Below are 21,610 nucleotides of genomic sequence, written 5' to 3' on the forward strand. Positions count from 1 at the left end.
CTCAAACCACATTTGGATATGATCTGGGACACTATATGGCCAAAAGTTTTGGGACACCTCTCCAAATCATTGAGTTGTTGTTTTTCAGGGGTTGGGCTCGGCCCCTTAGTTCCAGTGAAATGAACTCTTAATGCTTCAGCTTCATACCAAGACATTTTGGACAATTTCATGCCCCCAGCTTTGAGGGAACAGTTTGGGGATGACCCCTTCCTGTTCCAACATGACTGCACACCAGTGACCAAAGCAAGGTCCATAAAGACATGGATGAGGGAGTTTGGTGTGAACAGTTTTTGTTTTTGTTCAAAAATAAAAAGTAAATTGCCATAAATGGCCATTTTATGAAATCATATTTGTAAATGTCATGACATCATGAACATCGTAATTTTTTATCAGTTTATAGTTACAGTAGTTAGTTTGAGTAATCAGTCCTGTTTTGTATACAGTTGCTTCCTCACCAGCCTCAATTTCTTTCTCTCTCTGGAAGTTAATAAGCCTAAAAAAACACCATCCTCTGTCCTGAAAACATTTTTTTCATCAGAAATCTTCACCATATTAACAATTACACTAGTTTAATTAGCAAATTAGCCATATGGTTATCTGTGAATTAGATGTTGCTATAGAATCGAGTGCATTAATGTAAACTAGACAGTGTCCTTGGCTGAGTCCTGACCTCAACCTGATAGAACACCATTGGGATGAATTAGAGCGGAGTCTGTGAGCCAGGCCTTCTCGTCCAACATCAGTACCTATCAAAAATTCCCATAAACACACTCCTAAACCTTGTGGAAAGCCTTCCCAGAAGAGTTGAAGCTGTTATAGCTGCAAAGGGCGGGACAACTCCATATTACATTCATGTGCATGGAAAGGCAGATGTCCCAAAACATTTGGCAATAGTGTATGACCATCTAACATTTGTAGTGGGACCATCAAGAGCATCCTGAGCAGCTGCATCACTGCCTGGTTTGGGAATTGCACTGTCTCTGACCACAAGACCCTTCAGCGTATAGTGAGGACAGCTGAGAAGATCATCTGAGTCTCTCTTCCCTCTATCACAGACATTTACTCCACACGCTGCATCCGTAACGCTAACAGCATTGTGGATGATCCCACACACCCCTCACACACCTTTCTCCCGTCCGGAAAGAGGTACCGAAGCATTCGGACCCGCACAACCAGACTGTTAAACAGTTTCTTCCCTCAGGCAATCAGGCATCTCAACAGAGAACTGAGCTGAACTGGACACATGCACACACGTACAACCAAGATCTGATCTCAGAGGAGAACTGAACTGTGCTGGACACGGACACACACACACATACATAACACACACACAGAAAAAAAAAGAACTGAACTGTGCTGGACATAGTCAGACACACACACACACTAAATCGTCCTGTTTGCATGCACATTTCACTTTACATTTATATATATTTATATTAATCCTGTTTACATGTGTTGCTTTAATATCTGCAATCACTGTATACACTGTTCTTTGCACATTGTCTTGTTCATTGCACAAAGTCGGCCTATATGTTGTTTGTCTTGTCTTGTCTTGTCTTCCTGTGCACTTCTGTTGTATGTCTAGTTCTTAAAGACTGCACCTTAAGTATAGTTTAATTTTTTAGTTTAATTTTAATTTTTAAATTATAGTTTAATTTTTTTATCTCTCTGTTTGTCTGCGTCACTGTACTTTGTCTGTGTTCTGTGTAGCACCTCTGGTCTGGGAGGAACGTTGTTTCACTTCACTGTGTACTGCATCAGCTATATATGGTTGAAGTGACAATAAAGCTTCTTTGACTTGACTTGACTTTGAATGTGAATGCGTCTCAGAGCACCTTTGGGATGAACAGCTGGTGTCGCCATTTGCACCTCACCTGTGATTAGTATCTGATCTCACTAATGCATTTGTGGCTGAATGTACTCTTCCCTGAAGAGTGGAGCTTATTATAAGAGCAAAGAGTGGGATGAATCTGGATTGAGATGTTAAACAAGGTATGAAGGTCAGGTGTTCACATACTGTTGATCAGATAGATAGATAGATAGATAGACAGACAGACAGACAGACAGACAGACAGATAGATAAGATAAGATAAGATAAGATAGATTAGATTAGATAGATAGATAGATAGATAGATAGATAGATAGATAGATAGATAGAACTTTATTGTCATTGCAAAGTACAGGTACATAGCAACGAAATGCTGTTTCGCATCTACCAGAAGTGCAATAGTAGTAATTGTGCAAATGAACAAGTGCAGATAAATATGTAAATATGTACATCGATAAATAAATAAGGCTATGTCAGAGTGTGTATAGAAAAGTATGTGCAGGTAGTATTTACAGCAGATAAAGTGACAACAGCAGATAAAGTGACATATATAGTACATATTCACCTCAAAACCTGAGGAAAAATTCATTTTGTTCTAAGCAGCTACCAGTCTCAAAAACACAGATTGGTTCACAGGTTCAAGTGAGTGTTCTTTTTCCAGATTTATTACGACTTGACCAGTAAAAGACATTTCCTACTCGTCTTACGTTACCCCAAAACAGCCTAGTAGTGATAGGGAGCTAGAACATGTGGTCTGGTAGATGAACTTTATCAGCATGACCCATGTTTTAGTACCTGCTAGACATATTGGTCAGAATGTGGGTTCCGTTATCTGACAAAACAAAATGACATCTTCAGTCGAAGATGAGGTATATCCTGATCCAAGGAACAATCAATGTGGGAATACACCCTGGATGGGTCACTGGTCTAATCACAGGACACAAGACACACATTCACACCTAGAAGCAATTCCACTTAGCCGGTCTATTTTCTGGTATGTTTTTGTGCAGTAGGAGGAAACTGGAGAACATGCTAAGCTGGTGTGTATAAGCTTCCACTAGCAACATTAGCCTTGGCACTTTAGATGCTGTATGTCTGAGATTGTAGGCTACATCTGCGGTAAACAGAAAAATGTCCAAGAATTGGTTTGGTATTTCTTTAAATTGCTTTGTATAAGCTTCAATTAGCAACATTAGCATTGGCTGAGTACAAACAACACTTTAGATGCTACAAGTCTGGGCTTGTAGGCTTTCACGTAAATAAAAAAAATGTACAAGAATTGGTTTTGTTTTGTTTTGAATTGCTTTGTATATGCTTTCACTAGAAAAATTAGCCTTAGCTGAGTACAAACAACACTTAAGACGCTACGTGTCCAGGTTTGAAGGCTACATCTGAGGTAAATAGACAAATGTACAAGAATTGGTTTGCTTTTGCTTTTCGAATTGCTTCTTTAACAGAACATCTCAACCTAGCATGCTAGCAGTGAGTAAAAATGAAAGGAATCAGTAGCAAATAATTATTCACAAAATGTAGATTAATGCAGGTTAATCTTTAGCAATTTTTTTCACAACTACTATTCTCGTAATCATTCACATCCAAGGTAGAAACTGTATTGTTTTTAATATGTTGCATACAAAATATATGAAATATGATACAGTAATAAATAGAATACAACAGAATGTGAAAAAACAATTGTATACAATATGCATCTACGCAAATGTGAGGTATTTGTACACCGTCATGGCCTTGAGATAGAGATCCTATAAAATAAAGAACACCACAATTTGACACAGAATTGGTAGAGACTCTGTTGGCTTTGACTGCACATTGTACTGCATGTATATAAATATTCAACTAAACCTAAGATAAAACTTTCAGTGCTTCAAGTATGGCAAAGAGACTCAGTAGATACATTCAAATGCTAAAACGTCACATGCTACAAATGCTAGAACTCATGCTAGAACTGCTAGAACCTATGCTAGAACACAACTGCCCCCAACATTCATCAGCATTATGTTTAGGGATTTCTTTCTTTCTTTATTATAATATAATGTTTAGTAATTTCTCTTTGTCAGACCCGCAAAAAGTATCACCCCATTTCATTACCATCTTTACTACAACCATGTCGACTTCCTCTCATCGTTTATTAGTGTATTTGTGATACATTTGAAATCACTAGACAATTGAACAGAACACAACTGAAACAGAAGGGAGCAGATTTCTTACACAAATTATTCTGAATCAACCAAGTTCTGCTCCTGAATTAGTCAAGTTCTGCTCCTGAATTAGTCAAGTTCTGTTTCTGAATTAGTCAAGTTCTGTTTCTGAATTAGTCAAGTTCTGTTTCTGAATCACTCGTGTTCTGCTCCTGAAAGTTCTGCTCCTGAATTAGTCAAGTTCTGTTTCTGAATTAGTCAAGTTCTGTTTCTGAATCACTCGTGTTCTGCTCCTGAAAGTTCTGCTGCTGAATTAGTCAAGTTCTGCTCCAAAGTTTAGCCAAGTTCCTCACATGAATCAACTAATTGTTGGCCTCCAAATTTGCCAAATCTGCTCTTGTTTAGATCCTGCTCCTGAATTAGCAATTAATTATTTAATTCTTCCTTTGTCTTAGCCATATTCTGCTCCTGTGTTAGCCAAGTTCTGTACATGAATCAACAAGGTTCTGCTCTTAAACATCTTGCCCCTTAATTTGATCAATTCTTCTTCTGTACTATCCAAATTCTGCTCTTGATTTATCCAGGTTTTACTCCTGAACTAACCAGGTTCTGCTTCTGAACTAAACCAGTTCTACTGCAGAGTCCTGCTCCTAAATTAGTTACATTCTACTCATGACTTAGCCAAGAATTAGTGCTGAATTAAAGAAGTTCTGTTTCTGAATTAAACAAGGTCTGCGAATTTTGTGACTAAATGAATCATGTTCTGCTCCTGAGGTAGCTAAATCCTGCTCCTGAATGTTTCAAGTTCTGGACATGAATTTGTCAAGTTCTGCTCATCCCAAATGAACTGCTAAGTATTAACCAACAGAATTTACTCATTCAATGAAAACGTCATCGATTAATTAAAACGGTAATGATATGAAAGGAATGGCTCAGGACTACGACTTTACTTTTGGAAAGGTACAATGTACATAATTGCTTCACACCATTTAAATCAAATTTGTCCTTATGGTACTTAAAAGGAAATCTTACCATGTCATTACATCTATCTAATAACAAATTCAGCATAAATGATATAAGTGTTAAGTCTAGTCACCTTTGATGTGGCATGTAAACATTTGCTCGACTCTTAGGGAATTAAATGAATGGGGATTTTATAATGACGCAGTGCTGAAGAATTTCTCTTGGACAGTGAAGGCAACAAGTCCAGCTCATTTCACAGGTCAGGATCACATTAACACTGGATGTTGTTGGTGGACAGTGAGAATCGTCCAGCGGTGCCGCTTTGCTTCTCTTTCTGGATAGCCCGAAGGAGACTGAACACTACAGAAGCTAGCGTGTTCCTCCCTACGTCACGTCTGGCTGTCTTTCCCCCTTTGGTGGATATGTTGACGGTTCGATACGCCCTGCTGTTGTTGATAAAGTAGGTGCGTAAGCGTCCCTGGCGCTCACTCACGCCCTTAATGAAGATCTCTCCACGCAGCTCCAGAACAAATCCCCAGTCAGACAGAATCTTCTTGGTCTGCTCGGGGACCTGGATCCTCCCATTGATGCCTGTGCTGTCCATGCGGCTCGCCAGGTTTACCGTCATCCCCCAGATATCGTACTGTGGTTTAGCAGCACCGATCACCCCGGCAACGACCGGTCCGTGTGCGATTCCTGTGTGTTAAAGGGTTACTAAAGAGAAGTTTGAGGATTTAAGTGTCAGTATTGACAAGCTGTATTGTTGGGCCCTTGAGCAAAACCCTTAACTCGATCTACTTCAGGGACACTATATATCATCTCTAACTCCAGCTTTGACGTGAAGAAAAAATTTCATTGTGCTGTGATATACAGTGGACGCTCAGTATACGATTGTCCTCCCATACGAATTTTCACCTTAAAAATTTTAATTTTGCAAGCAATTTCCATCGGCATGCGAAACATTTTCAGAATATGAATGAACCGAACCGACCCGAACGCCATCTAAGTTGCGTGTACGACCGGGAGCCATTCAAAACTTGTTAGCGTCAGTGGAAAGCAAAGCGAAGCCAACTGAAGCAAGTTTACAAATTTTATGATTTTTTTTCAGTCAGTGAAAGCTCTTTTGAAAGAATCAACCCACGATACCAACATTGTCTTTAGCATGTGTTCAAAAGTAGGGGATTTTTGGGGTGTTTTTTTGTTGACAGATCGGTGGTGTGGGTGATCTGTTCTATTTTTAGCCCAAGCTTGGTGGCACGACTTCCTGTGAGGAACCTTGACATGGAATGCTTGGCTTGGGTCAGTTCTTTGTAAGCAGCTGTATCCTTGTAATACACCGTACACACGCTTCCTATTGGGAATATTGGTCATATTTTTGGGTGTCTGGAACAATACACATTTTCACCTTAAGAACTCGCCTCCAGAACCAATTAAATTCCTAGGTTCCACTGTATGGAAAATCATTCCTAAAAAGGAATCATCAATTTTGGATTCAAAGAACCCCCTTCTATATAAAGAACCATTTTGGTTTTCCTTATATGTGTCAGGAACAGCTGGACAGTTCCCTGCCAGGCCCAGAGAGGGCGCTGGCAGGTGAACCTTGGAAGCCTGCTTCTTTGTGTGTCTCTTGTTACGCCCTTCCTATTGTTCCTATCCTGATTGTGTCACCTGTATCCCATTAGCCCTAATGTCTACCCCTATAAATAGGGATCCTTGTGTTTGTGTCCTTGTCCATGATTGTTATCTGTACCGTGGTTTCTGTTGGTTTTGTTTGCTAGGTTCCATGTCCAAGCTAAGGTCTAGGTTTTGTTTTGTTTAGTTTAGTTAACCACGCCATGTCTTGTGTTATGTTTGTTTCCCTATGTCGTGTCTTAAATGTAATAAAAGCAGTGCTTCGCTGAATCCTGCGCATGGGTCTCATTACACCGTCTGCTGGCGTGCTCGCACACACCACAGGCGTCTGGGGTCGAGCCCCGCATAGGGCGGGGGTCCCAGACGTTACAATATGAAGCAAATGACAAAATCATTTTAGGTTCTAAACCATCTAGAAGCATTCCGTTAAAAAAACCAACAAAACACCATATGTGTCTCTCAGAGGCACTTAAATTTATGTCATTTATACAGCTGAGCATTTAATGATTAAGGGTCTTACTCAGGGACCCAGTGGCAGATTGGTGGTCCTGGGATTTGAAGGGATTACAACTCACAACCTTCTGAGCTGTAGTCCAATGTCTTAACCACTGAACTAAAATATATATGTGTATATATATATATATATATATATAGATCAGGCATAACATTATGATCAGTGACAGGTGAAGTGAGTAACACTGATGATCTCCTCATCATGGCACCTGTTAGTGGGTGGGATATATTAGAGGCAGCAAGTGAACATTTTGTCCTCAAAGTTGATGTTAGAAGCAGGAAAAATGGACATGCGTAAGGATTTGAGCGAGTTTGATGAAGGACCAAATTGTGATGGCTAGACCACTGGATCAGAGCATCTCCAAAACTGCAGCTCTTGTGGGGTGTTCCCGGTCTGCAGTGGTCAGTATCTATCAAAAGTATCCTTTAAGTCCTATGATAAGTAAGGAGGCTCCACCTCGCAACTCTCAGGGATTAAAGGATCTGCTGCTAAGATCTTGGTGCCAGATACCACAGCACACCTTCAGGGATCTAGTGGAGTCCATGCCTCGACGAGTCAGGGCTGTTTTGGCAGCAAAAGAGGGACCAACACAATATTAGGCAGGTGGTCATAATGTTATGCCTGATCAGTGTATTGCTAGTTGCATTATTATCTGAAGCTATAAGTAAGAGTTGTAACTTTACCGACACGCAGCTGGAAGTTGTTAGACGTGTGTCTGTTGATCACCCTCAAGGTCTCTTGCATTGCCAGAGCAAAAAGTACCAGTTCACTCAGGTGATGCCAGTCGCTGCCACCTCGGGTCTGGAGAACCAGAGAGTAGAAACTTTTTTTAAGCACCCTTAAATTTTAATCTTTACACAGCGCTCATATCAGCATCAGCAAGCATGACTGGTGAAAGAGAACTTGTGATGAAAGTATTCTCATGGATCCAGAGACGCTTCCAGATCACGTTTACGTCCTTCCACTCGGATCTACACGCTCATGATTATTGAGACTTGACCTGATTTATTAGCTCGAGCAGTTAGCATCTCTGATCTATTTGATACAATGGGACATTTTATCCATTTGTAGTTACATTTAACATCTGCTTAAAGTTTATCTCTGATGTTGAAGACCACAAAGTCCCTGTGAATTAGCAGTTACTATAGAAACAATAACGTATTGCCTCGCCTTGTACCTACAATTGTTATAGAAAATTAATCAACAACCAATCAGAAATATCAATTTAACTCCAGATTCCTTATTCCTTAATTACATAGGCAAAAAAAAAACCAAGAAACCAAGAAATCATGTTCACCTCTTGCTAATTAGGAGCCATTTTAAAACGTTAATGTCATGACCAACCTGTTTATTAGGTGACAAGCCAGATGCAGCCATGTAGCAGCTCCCGATGGTTTTGATTTTCTCAATATCCAAAAAGTATGTTTCGTCTAACAACTGAAGTAGAAAGAAAACAGTTTTTTTAGCAGACAATGGACAGTGAAAATGTCATATGCCATGGTCATCAGATAAGTGACTCCATCCCTCCATAATGACTACATAAGACTCTTCATCACCTCATCAAAATCAGCAATGATCTCGTTGAGGAGCCTGAGACACTCCACGCCCTCCTGTCTAATCTCTTTCTGCTCATAGTACTCGTTAAAGCCAGCAATGGTGGCAAACATCACACCGACCTCATCGTATGACTGTGCATATAACTCCTGAAGAGAGAGAGAGAGAGAGAGAGACATTACAGGACTTTATATTTTCCTAGATGCACCGTTCACAACTTCAATTCTATCATTTTTGCTACACGAGTTTCTGAGCCGTCTGCACCCCCCACATTATCAATACTTTCCTGAAAAACCTGTTGTTAACATACACTTATATAGCCAAAAGTTTTGGGACACCAAAACTTCATACCAGCTTCATACCAAGCTTCAAGACATTTTGGACAATTTCATGCTCCCAACTTTGTGGGGATGACCCCTTCCTGTTCCAACATGACTGTACACCAGTGACCAAAGCAAGGTCCATAAAGACATGGATGAGTGACTTTGGTGTGGAGGATCTGCACAGAGTCCTGACCTGGTGTGCAGTCATGAAATTGTCCAAAATGTCTTGGTATGAAGCTGAAGCATTAAGAGTTCTTTTCACTGGAACTAAGGGGCCGAGCCCAACCTCTGAAAAACTTATTCAATGATCAACACCTGAATTCAATGATTTGGAGGGGTGTCCCAAAACTTTTGGCAATATAGTGTATTTGGGACTTGTCTTCTGGCCCCTGGGCAAAAATAAAAAGTAAATTGACATAAATGGCCTATTTATGAAATCATATTTGTAAATGTCATGACATCATCATCATAATTTTTATCAGTTTATAGTTACAGTAGTTAGTTAGAGTAATCAGTCCTGTTTTGTATACAGTTATTTCCTCAACAGCGTCAATTTCTTTCTCTCTCTGGAAGTTAATAAGCCTAAAAAAACACCATCCTCTGTCCTGAAAACATTTTTTTCATCAGAAATCTTCACCATATTAACAATTACACATTTTTAATTAGTTTAATTAGCAAATTAGCCATATGTAAATTAGCTGTTGCTATAGAATCAATTAATGTAAACCAGACAGTGTCCTTGGCTTGACCTTTGAACACTGCTCTACATAAAAATCTGTCTATTTCCTGCCTTTCATTTCCGTCCCTAAAAGAAAGATTTGCTTGGATACGTTACTCACGTCATCGTTCTTGTTCCTGTCCAGAAAATGGCGAGCGACGTGCGCAGGAAGGATGTTGTGAAGCAGACACTCGTTGTGTTCTCTCAGCTCCCGCATGTCCTCCACTTCCTGTTGGGCCTGCAGACGCCACAGGAAGTCCAGTCTGGCTGTAGCCTCCCACTGACAACATAAAGATCCCATTGTCGAGCATTTTTTTCCCCTATACCTCTACCTGATCCCACTCATCATTTGAACCAATATATCCAGACCTAAGTATTTTAAAGTCAGGATATGTCATGCGAGTTGCCTTTTATAGAAATGTGGTGGAGATGAATTTTCTGGCAAGATTATTGTAAACAAAATGAATAAAAAATTTACTGTAAAATTAATTTTATGGTAAAATCCTAATGCCCAGTTTCTCCAAAGTTGCATTGTTATTATTCAGTTATTTTACTCTTAAAAGTTACAGATTGCAGCTTTAAATTGTTAACAATACTGTTATTACGGGGTGAAGCTGAGAGGCTGCTTTTAATTTCTGTTGCATTACAAATCACAATTTCTGTAGGTTATGTTGTTATTATTCGCTTACTCTAGGTAAAACACTATTAAAAATGACACATTGCACCTTTAAAGTGCTAACAATATCATTATTATGAAACATTTTCTTTTAACAGTTTTGTAAATATTCCTTCCACACTAAAATGTCCTTGAAAACACATGCTGTAAAAGCTCATAAGTTTTAAGTCCTTTTATGGAAGAGGAGCGGAGCTAACAGGCTGCTTTTAATTTCTGGGCCAGAAAGTTGTACATAAGCATAGAATTAGCAATATTTTTTTTGTGCTGCAAATCATGCTTGTGAGTTATTATTATTATTATTATTATTATTATTATTATTAGCTTATTCTAGGTACAACACTATTAAAAAAACATATTGCAGCTTTAAACCTTTAAATAAAAGTTTTTTATATATTTTATTTTAGAGTTTTGAAAACATATTCCATCTACACTAACATGTTCTTGAAACTACCCACTGTAAGGGTTGCCTGTGAAGCTGTTTTTAATTTCTGAGCCAGAAAACTCTAACCAAGCCTAAAACTTGTCTGATTCATTGTGTTGCAATATAACAGATTTTTTATTATAGCTTTATTATTATTGGTAGCTTTATTATTATTTAAGTATTCTAGCTTTAGCATTCTAGTGCTGAATGTTACATATTGCTCCTTTAAATTTTTATGCACAACATACCTGTCGCCCGTTGTAGAACACAGCGATCACAAACATGGCCATTAACAGAATTGAGATGCCTTTTCTTCTCAGGTAGTGAGATCTGGAGATGACACCCATAAGACTGAGCTGATGACCTAACGCAGTATAACACGTCCTGTTGTCTTTCATTTTTTTTATTTCCTCTTAGGCGTTTACCTGGAGAGTTGCTCCTGCTCTTGTTGATTGACGTAGAGCGCGTGGAAGGCCACTTCAACGAAGTAAGTATAGACGGTCGCTACCAGTAAGAGAACGGTGAGCTTCAAAAGGGAGCTGAGTCTTATAAACACTGCACAGGTAACCATGGAAACCACGCCACTCAGCACAAAAAACTACACGGAGGATAATAAGAGCGAGACGTGATACACGTTCGAGTGAATATCGTTATACTGTTATTATTAAGGAATAAAAAAGCCTCACCTCGGGGTAAGTGCAGACAGTTAAAGGTCTCTGGCTGGCCTCAGGTGTGCTTTCCACATCTTCATGCATGAAGTTACACCAAACCTAAACAATTGCAACATAAACCACGATACTGTTATCAGATTAATTAGTTTGATTCATTTAATAGCTTTAACAGCAATTCTGTCTAATTATACACCTTTTCACACTTGAAATAGTTCCCTTGGTCCTAGTAACCTCTGTATAAAAGGAATCCTGGGTTGCATAGTTTGAGGTTTCACACTTCTCCTACTTTACCTGGGATTAACAATGAATTCATAATCTAATGTTTCACACTGTACATACCTAAACCCAGGATTAACCATCTTCTTATTTGCATATTTGCATATGAACAATCCTGATTGGTTAAATCCAGCACTACCGCTTTAAATAATCTGTGAAGAAAAAGTTCAGGTCTGATTTTTTTCTTATCTTCCACAGCTTTCGAATCTTTTTAGAAATGACGATCCATAAACGCTAAGTTTAATCCCAAATTTATCTTATTTTAATAAACTTGCTCTAATATGTCAGCATTTCTGTAATTACAACATCCCCAGGGATTTAAGAAGAGGTCTCCAGTGTCAGCGCTTAAAGATGTAACTTTAAGTTTTAGAACATCGACTTCTATTATTAGTTTTCCATGAACAGACAGAAAATAGTGACATGCTAGCATCACAGCAAAAGAAATGTAATGCTGCATATTGTCCAGTCCCTTACAGAGTTTTTTTTGTGATTGCCGCAGCCAAAAATGCTCAATTTGTGGCTTATTTTCCCAAATTTTTGATATAATTTCGACTTTGATACAAGTCTTTTATTTTTCACGAAAACTTCATGAATTGGTGCACTCCTACCAATGAAGACGCAAATGTAATGACTTTCTATGAGAACTTTACTCATGTTCCATGCACATGAATTAAAATGGGATTTGTCTACATGTTTGTTGTGATGATGTCACATGACATGTCTTGGCTCGAATCTGTGAAAAGTCATTTTGAAAAATTGCAAGCTCCTCCAAATATCATGAAATTCTAGAGGGATTGTGATTTTCCAATGCTTGGAAATAATTTGAGCTAACAAGTAACATAAAGGTCGAGAGGTCCCAAAACACACCCCTGTGGAATGCCACATATTACAGTAGCAGAAGGAGCAAATCATGTTATCTCATGTTATGTCCCGCCTCTATGGTTTAAATTTAAATGCTAATCTCTTCACTCAATCCCTGACAGCATTACATAAGACATCCTAGGAGAAAGGGAACTAGAGTGTTCCTCTGACCTGGAATGCTTTACTCGGGGTAAAGCTAATTAGACTGTCTTTAACTCTCTCTGGATTCAAAACTCATGATAACGCAAAACCGAAGCGCTCAGGAGTCGTAGGGATGTTATTGAACCTCCCAGTAAGAAGAAATACAAGTAGTACTACAGTTCTGAAGGCTTTCAGCTACACCTCCATATTACTGGTAGTTATTTTTATAGCTAGAAATCCGCTGGAGACTCTGTAGTTTCTGATTGGTGGGTTTGGGTCTTACCATGTCAGCAGAAGCCATGCCGAAGTTCAAGATTATGGCAGTGACGGTGAGCAGAGAACGCATTAAATTGTTCTCATGAATCCAGCAGCAGAACCGTTGAAGTCCAGTAGGGAAGTGCTTGAACTCCTCAGCCAGAGCCATCACCAGTAACAGCAGATATCCCAGCAGCACCACACAGAACTGGACAGCGATGGGATATGGCCTGCAGGACAAAAAGCCAATGAAGTGAATCTAGTGCAAAGATGTGTGTAACAGGAAGGACACAACCAAATACAAACACCTTATTCAGAATGAACAGAAAACATTAACGTTGGTATGTCTCAGGATACTTTTACATGAGGTTTCAATATACAGCATTTGGCAACCCTTATCCAGAGCGACTTACACATACCTCATTTATACAACTGAGCAGCTGAGGGTTAAGGGCCTTGCTTAAGGGCCTAGCAGTGGCAGCTTGGTGTTCCTGAGATTTGAACTAGTAGGCCAGTGTCTTAATTCAATTCAATTTCATTTTCATTTTATTTGTGTAGCACTTTTAACAATGGACATTGTCTCAAAGCAGTTTTACAGAACATAAGAAATATAGTACGAAAGGTTCAAGATGGAACCTCAGTATACAAATTTAATTCGTTCTGGAGGCGAAGGCAAAAATTTGTATTGCAAAACGAATTTTTTTCCCATAAAAATAATGTAAATGCAGATTACCCGTTCCAGCCACCTAAAAATATGAACAATTTTATCAAACTCCAAGGGTCAAGGCCCCTCACAGGAAGTCGTGCCACCAAGCTTGGGCTAAACATAGAACAGACCACCCATGCCACCAATCTGTCACCAAAAAAACGTCCGAAAAAACACCTAGGTTTTTAACCCATGCCGAATGCAACGTTATCGTAATGTGTAATGTGGGTTGACTCTTTCAAAACAGATTTCACTGACTGAAAAGAAAATTGTAAGCTCGCTTTGCTTGGCTTTCCACTGACGCTAAAAAGTTTTGAACAGCTCCAGGATGTACACGCAACTTAGCCGGCATAATTGCAAATTTCTTGCAAAATTTCAATTCTTAAGGTGAAAATATGTAAGGGAGGACATTTGTATGCCAAGGTTCCACTGTATTAGACAAAAAGTTCAAGATTAATATTAAATTTATTTGTATTTATCCTTAATGAGCAAGCCTGAGGCGACTGTGGTGAGGAAAACGTCCTTAGATGGTAAAAGGAAGAAACCTTGATAGGAACTAGACTTAAAAAGGAACTTCATCCTCATTTGGGTACCACCAGAGAGTGTCTTAACCACTGAACAACCAGTTGCCCCAGTACAGCTGTATTCTGGGATGCAACAACAAACTTGTGAGGAAACAAGTGAGGAAATTTTACTTCCATTCAAGTGCAAGCCTAGAGACAGATATAAAGCTCACAGACCACATTCATAAACATTAATATAATAAAGTTATTGATTCATCCTTAGTAACTGCCTGCTCAGGGTTGGCCTGGTCATGTCACAGTAGTGCTATTCTAAATTTCTAATTTTTTTTTTTACCTAACCTACTAAGTTTTAATGTTAGAATTTTATTGTGGGCGTTTTAATATCACAAAAACGTTTTCACTGTACTGTTCATTTTATCTTGGTACAGCGAATAATTGTTTATAATTGTTTGCCCAGCACCTGTTTAGGCTCAAACTCTTGCCATTTTTCCCATCTCCAGCAGCTAAGACCAGCAAATGCAAACCATTTAAGCGCTAATCCTTTGGCTCTGACATACTTCTTTAAGATGCTTGAAAAGTAAACCATGATCAGTGTCAAAGGCTGTGCTATGATCTAATTAAACCAAGAGGGCACATGCACTGGGATCTACTGCAGCATATCATCAATATACGGAGTCCTAAAAGTGCAATAGAGTAACAGTATTAAACATTTTAAGAAGAATAAAAGTTTTAAGATCTACACAACAGTAAATGTGATAGCTCTTTGGTTAAAGGCTCAAGGTTACTGATCAGAAGGTTCAGTAAGCCCTAGAACTGCTAAGATGGCACCGATGGGCCCGTATCTGCCCCAGGAGTCGCCGTATCTCATATTTTAACATTTATGTGTCAATTACAGTGAAACCTTCAGCGTACGAATGCACTTTTTTGTTTTTTTTGGTGGTGTGGGTGGTCTGTTCTATTTTTAGCCCAAGCTTGGTGGCACAACTTCCTGTGAGGAGCCTTGACATGGAATGCTTGGCTTGGGTCAGTTGTTTGTAAGCAGCCATACAGTTTACATACGCTTCATATTGGGAATATTGGTCATATTTTTGGGAGGCTGGAACGGATTATCTATATTTACATTATTTCTTATGGGAGAATTCGTTTCACAATACACATTTTCACCTTAAGAACTCTCCTCCAGAACCAATTCAATTCCTATGCCGAGGTTCCACTGTAAAGACTTCCTCTATGCACAAAAAAGAGAAAAAACAGCAGTTCTTTTACTTAATTCAAATGCATTCATCAGCTGTGTATAGATATATGATATTGATATTAACATTTTGCATTTTGATTTAACATTAGCATTTTGTTTCCGTTCAAGATCCAACTTGATTGTGTATTTTTCAATGAAAATATCAGACATCTCTTGTTTTAATAGCCAACATTTTATGTCAGGATTTCATAACATACTCAAATTTATCAGATTCACTTTACATTTACTTTGACACTACGAATCAGAGCCGTCAGGTCAGCATTAGGAATTCAAACATACCGTGATGTAATATTACTATGCAAATTATGTCTAATATAGTCTCTTAAATGTGACTGTCTGCATGTTGACAGGTTTTTCAGTGAGGGCTGTTTACCTGGGTGCAGGGATAAGGGCCTGGACTGCCATGAGGAAGATGAGCATGATGAAGGAGCAGACCAGGTTGGTCTTAAAAGATTCATCCCTCATCTGTGAGAACTGGAACAAAAAAAAAAAAAATGTTACTTGCACATCAAAATAAGAATCTTTATCATTTTTTACTGTATTATGATGTCTGTTCTGAGGGGTTTCCTCTCCTTTCATTCTCCTATGTTTTGCCTTTATAACTGTTGTTATAAATGGATGGAGAAAATCTCGTTCCTGCAGTTTAATACTTTGTACTCAGTTTATTTGCAATGTAAAAAAATTTGCAAATCATTTTTTTTTAATTCATGATGACCCCTGAAAAGGAAGGCTGGTGTCCTAAAGGAGGTTAGGACAAACCCCAGACCTTGGCTACTGTCTTTATACCTTCTTCTCAATGTGTGTGTCCTTGAAGACGAGCGTGGATGGACTGATGTGCTCCTGTTGCATACGCTCGCTGCTGCGCAGTTCGATGGCGTGCTCGATCCGTTTATTAATCTCTTTGGCACTGGAATACCTGTTTCTCGAATTAGGCAGCTGCACCATAGAGCCGTTTGTGAATGATGCCAAGATCTGAGAAGGTTAGAGGTAGAACCATTAGAACATAACTTATATGAAGTTCTGTTAAATCTCTTATCCCCAAGAGATTCTTACACTGCTCATATTATTGATGCTGCCGAATATATTGTCTGTGTTGGAGGTGTGAATGGTCATGCGTATTTTGGAAGGCTCCGCCTCTACAGCGTTTTCCTCCTCCTTGGGGCAGATGAGGAAAGTGTCGATGTTGTGTTTGCGGAGAAACTCGCTGCGTTCATAACCGCGACCGTCCTCCGTTTCGTAGCTCCCCTCCAGGCAGTCCAGCGTGGCACGTGAGATGTGGATACGGCTAACCACAGACAATCCAGAATCAGAAAATCTAGCTTGCTAAATCTTCCTTCTTTGACGGCGATTTCATTTATCATCATTTATTCCTTCTTTGCTCACCCAGGGATACCGCCTGCTTCTAGCATGTTAGCTACACCAACATCCCAGGACCACACATCAAACTGCCACTTCTGCAGGCCCAGAACCCCGCACAGAACCGAGCCAGAATGGATCCCGATCCGCATGTCCATGTCATGGTTCAGCTGCTTTCGCACATTTCTAAGGGTCAAGACAAAAATATAAGCATAAGAGAGTGATGATGAGTTTGTAAAGGATGATGGAGAAAGCAGTGTGGGGTCAGAGAGGTCAAGAGTTCTAGTCGTGTACCGGATGGTGATGATCATAGCAAGACCCATTTCTACACAGCACCGAGCATGAGCTCTCTGCGGCTCTGGGACTCCAGACACGCAGTAGTAACAGTCACCCAGGATCTTTATCCTCATACAGTGGTGTTCCTATGTACACACACACACACACACACACACAATACATATATATATATATATATATATGGTAGCATTATGTTGAAAGTTTCTTTTGACCTCTTAGTTGCTTCTTTAGACACTTAAGACATTGAGATGAGCTAAAATCCGAGGTGTCTCACCTCAGCCAGACGATCAAAACGGCAAAAGAGCTCATTCAGGGTGCGCACCAACTCCTGTGCAGACATAGTCATGGACAACAAGGTAAATCCCTTAATATCAGCAAAGAGGATGCTGGAAGAAGGAGAGAATAAACAATAATTATTTTTTGCATATTCCACCAGGCAGAAGTGAACAAATATAAAGACAAGGAAGACATTTTAAAGAAGGTTTGTGGGTTTAAACAACACAGGCTGCATGTAAATATGCAGCTATTAGCTATTAGCTCAGATAAAAGGCAGAGTTAGAAAGGTTTTCTCTTCATTTGGCTTGTTAGCGATGCCAAAAATCAGTCTGATTATACAATCAAGTCCGTTTGGGAATTTATGAGTCAGAAAGTCGTATTTACGACCTCAGATGAGATCAAGTCGCTTTGGTTAGAGCGACGTGGAGGTTCTCTTCACCTACAGAAAAATCTAGCAAGTTTTTTTAACGTTATTTCTAGAAAATTTAATTAAACAAACAATGTGCATCCAGTGTATTTTGTTTTTTTTATTCCATTTATGAAGCCTCTGTAAACTTTACTGTTGCATATAGTATTGTAATTGAACCATTTTTCTATATGTGTTTGAATATTAGTACGTTGCTTGTATTTCATTAATTTTCTGCATAAACCAAACAGAAGATGAACTAAAAAATAATTTTAATTTCTCAAGAAAACTTAAAAGCTCAAAAAATATCCAGAGTTTTCCACTTGTAATGCTAACTCTTTGGTGGTGCTCATGTGTGTTCAACTCATAAATATGGGGATTAGTGTAGCTTAGTGGTCAAGGTGTTGACCTACTGATTGGAAGGTTGTGAGTTTGAATCACAGGTCAACCAAGAGCATGCCCTTGAGCAAGGCCCTCAACCCTCAATTTTATAAAATGAGATAAAAATGTAAGTAGCTCTGGATAAGGGTGTTTGCTAAATTCCAGAAATATAAATAGAACCATTTTTTTTGTATCCAAAAGGTAGAGTTACTCTAGTGCTAATCTGTTAGAATGTTTATGGGGATCCTTGTGAAAGCTGTCACTATAGAAATGATACATTTCTGAATTTGCTTGAAGCCACAAATGTTGTCATAGCAGCCGAAAAAACACTGAAACACCTTCATCTTCAATATGACTAGTAATATGAACTATTCTGACATGTATTACTGTTTATACTTCTTAGTAACACACAAGTCATGTTTTCAAGTGTCCATATCTTTCAGTAAGGTACATTACCAGTAAGCTCCAGCCAAACTGGGATTAAGTGAGATTTACTTTAATCTTATATCCATCATAACAGATGTTCCATACCTGACGTCAGTGTACTGATGGATGTAGACCTTATGAAACTGCTGAGGCAGCAGTTCATCATCCATGGAGGTCATGTCAGCAATCATCTCCAAGGCAACAAAGCGGGGCAGTATAGACAAAACCAAACGTTCCTGTGTGAAGACAAACATTAAACTCTCGTACTCCAACATATGACTCCACCGATACTACATCTGCCTTCTTGCCTGTCTTTTGTTTTCCATCTCCAGCTTCATGTGGCCTTCAATGCAACGCCTGGTCTCAAGGAAGGCCTGTCTCTGAGCCCGGTCTATCAGATAATGGATGAATAGCCCTGCTGTGTTCATACTCATATACAGCAAGGTCTTTGCAAGAATCTGGGATGGGAAAAGAGTGTGGAGATCAGGTACAGAGAGAGCCGAAAGATTGTCCCATATACACCATATCATATCCTACATGTAAAAATGCTCCGATATCAATGTAGGACGTGAACCTAATGGTGTACAGCAAGATTAAAGATAGAAAGAAGTAAAGCAGAAGAGGGGGAACTTCAGTATCTTCCGACAATACAACCTAATGACCTGAAAAAGCAACTTACACATAAAACCCAGCACACAGAGTTCATTACAAGCATCAAATGCTGACTAGGCAAGAAAGATTTGTCTACACACTACAAGGTGAGTGAATATAACACCTGTTGCCCTCTATGTTGTTCCTGACGGTCAACCAACAACAAGGTCCTTGACAACAAGTATCCAAGCTAAATAATATAGCTAGCTAATTCACTTCAACTTGCTAGCATAAGTGCATGCAGGTGAGCACCACTGTTTAGACTATGGGAAACATCAAGAGAGCTAAACAAACAACAAACATTCTGTAAATTGGCATCACACACACACACATATATATATATATATATATATTGTATATCCATGAGAACACCATACCTACATTTAGAAAGAAGGCTACACACAATGTTCCATCGGTATCAGTATTAACAAGTTCTAGTATTGATGCATGCCTTCACCAAAGATAAACATTGTAGAAAAGTATCTATGGAAGGGAACTATGCCTCTCATTCTCCATTTGTAGAATCTAACCATCACCTTTCTTAGAACTCCAGCTTCATTAAAGTGCTGTACGGTTTCCACAATAAGGTGGAGTGTTGACGTTAGTGAGCCAGCCCCCATGGCCCACAGCAGCGGTAATGGCAGAAGTGTATACGTGGCAAACAGGGTGAACAGTACATACCAGGATGGGTCGTTCTCTAGCCCGTACCCAAGCCTAACCAGTACCTGGGCAGTCTGTGACAGCCAGCTAGCCATGCCAGCATAATGCAGCCACTCTGGGAAATGGGAACGCTTGCAGGTGAACACCAGAACACAAAGCAGTACCGCAAATGCCATGAAAAAGCTAGTAATCCAGGCATGTAGCGGGTCTATTCCATCTGGGGCGAGGGCCAGATACAGGACCAGTAGGTGCAGCTTTGCTGCAGCGTCTATAATGTTTGTGATCACTAACGAGGTACGTCTGGTATGTGATGAGTGCCTCTGGTAAAGCTTCTCCAGGTCACGAGATTTGAAGGTGTGTCTCAGAGTCGGGACATAGACTCCATGAATAGTGTGGCCCCAGCGCACAAAGAAATCGGCGTCGCTGGCAAACTCGGTGGTTACACCCGTCTGAGTGCTGTTGGAGCAGTTCTGCTCTCTGAAGAAGGATGGATGAACACGAACAACCGAGGAACGACGTTTGGTGCAACCACGCGACGTCTTGCTGCGTATCTGTCGGTTTATTTCCTCAATGTAGACGTCGGTGACGTTAATCTTGCGCGCTGGCTCGGCACCATACTGATCCTTTAGTTCGTGCTGGCTGATGATGTGCTTGACGGCATTCTTCCACATCAGCTGCTTGCGCCGTAGCCCTGGAGACAAGGACGGGGCAAGATGAGACGGGACCTGCATCTTCTGCATGTTGTAGGACTCGTTGAAGCAGTTCCCTCCCAACATTAGAACAAGTTTAATAATCTTGTTTGTCTTTCAAGGAAGAGAGACAGATGGACCTGCAAAAGACAAAAAGACCTTTCGTTCACCATCATTTATGAAGTAACCACTTCAGTACCCCGATCAATGCCATAGTAGATTTGAAGACTACCCAAGGATCTCTGAGAACAAAGGCAAGAATATGTAAAGTATTTTTTTAGATAGGTCAGGGATATCCAATCTTATCCACAAAGGGCCAGTTTGGGTGCAGGTTTTCATTACAATAAGCAGAAACCACGCCTGATTCCACCTGTTTAATCAACTGCTCTTGGCTTTCGATAGGCTCTGGTGTGGCTTCTGCTTGGTTGGAATAAAAACCTGCACCCCTTTGTGGAAAAGATTGGACACCCCAACAAAAACAAGGATGAGATGAAAGTGCTGACCCCTGACCCATGCCCCCACACCCCCTGGAAGACAGAATGGAGTTATCTCAAATACCTTGGCAACCTGGCAACCTTTGGATGCCAAATTTGGTACTGAGCTTGTTAAGACAGATAGAAGCTGAAAACAAATCTCTGGCACATAGCAGCTATTCCTTGGCCAAGTGTTTAGATCAACTGAGCCAGGAAACTCTCTTTCTGAGGTGGCATTAGAAAAGTCCTCAGTGGCCACTGTGTACCAAATCCTTGTTTACCAGAAATACACTTTGCACACTTTTCACAACACACAAGTAAGTATATATTTGCAGGAGACCCATGAGAACACCATGCCTACAGTGAAGCATGGTGGTGGTAGCATTGTGGTGAGCATCACTTTTGACTTCTTTTCTGACTTTTGGAGAACAGCTAATAAATAAATAACTTGTAAAAAATTATGTATTCATCTAAAATAGGATGTCCCCTGAGTATATGACAGATTATTCATTGTTGATAAT

The 21,610-nt window shown here is 39.7% G+C and overlaps 1 protein-coding gene across 1 annotated transcript; it reads right to left on the reverse strand.

Annotated features, from left to right (window-relative positions):
• Positions 1-3,528: 3,528 nt before the first annotated feature.
• si:dkey-206f10.1 (adenylate cyclase type 8) lies at positions 3,529-20,711 on the reverse strand. Its single transcript, XM_058378673.1, has 18 exons — positions 19,804-20,711; positions 18,925-19,074; positions 18,722-18,852; positions 17,402-17,513; positions 17,125-17,252; positions 16,858-17,016; positions 16,528-16,759; positions 16,261-16,446; positions 15,848-15,948; positions 13,018-13,219; positions 11,472-11,555; positions 11,211-11,383; positions 11,034-11,115; positions 9,810-9,968; positions 8,650-8,796; positions 8,438-8,530; positions 7,777-7,894; positions 3,529-5,643 (listed from the first exon to the last, which is right to left on the reverse strand). Exons 1-18 carry the CDS (start codon positions 20,701-20,703, stop codon positions 5,219-5,221), a joined length of 3,582 nt encoding a protein of 1,193 aa, XP_058234656.1. The 5' UTR covers positions 20,704-20,711; the 3' UTR covers positions 3,529-5,218.
• Positions 20,712-21,610: the final 899 nt, after the last annotated feature.

This window comes from Hemibagrus wyckioides, linkage group LG25 (genome assembly GCF_019097595.1).
Source record: "Hemibagrus wyckioides isolate EC202008001 linkage group LG25, SWU_Hwy_1.0, whole genome shotgun sequence".
NCBI lineage: Eukaryota > Metazoa > Chordata > Actinopteri > Siluriformes > Bagridae > Hemibagrus > Hemibagrus wyckioides.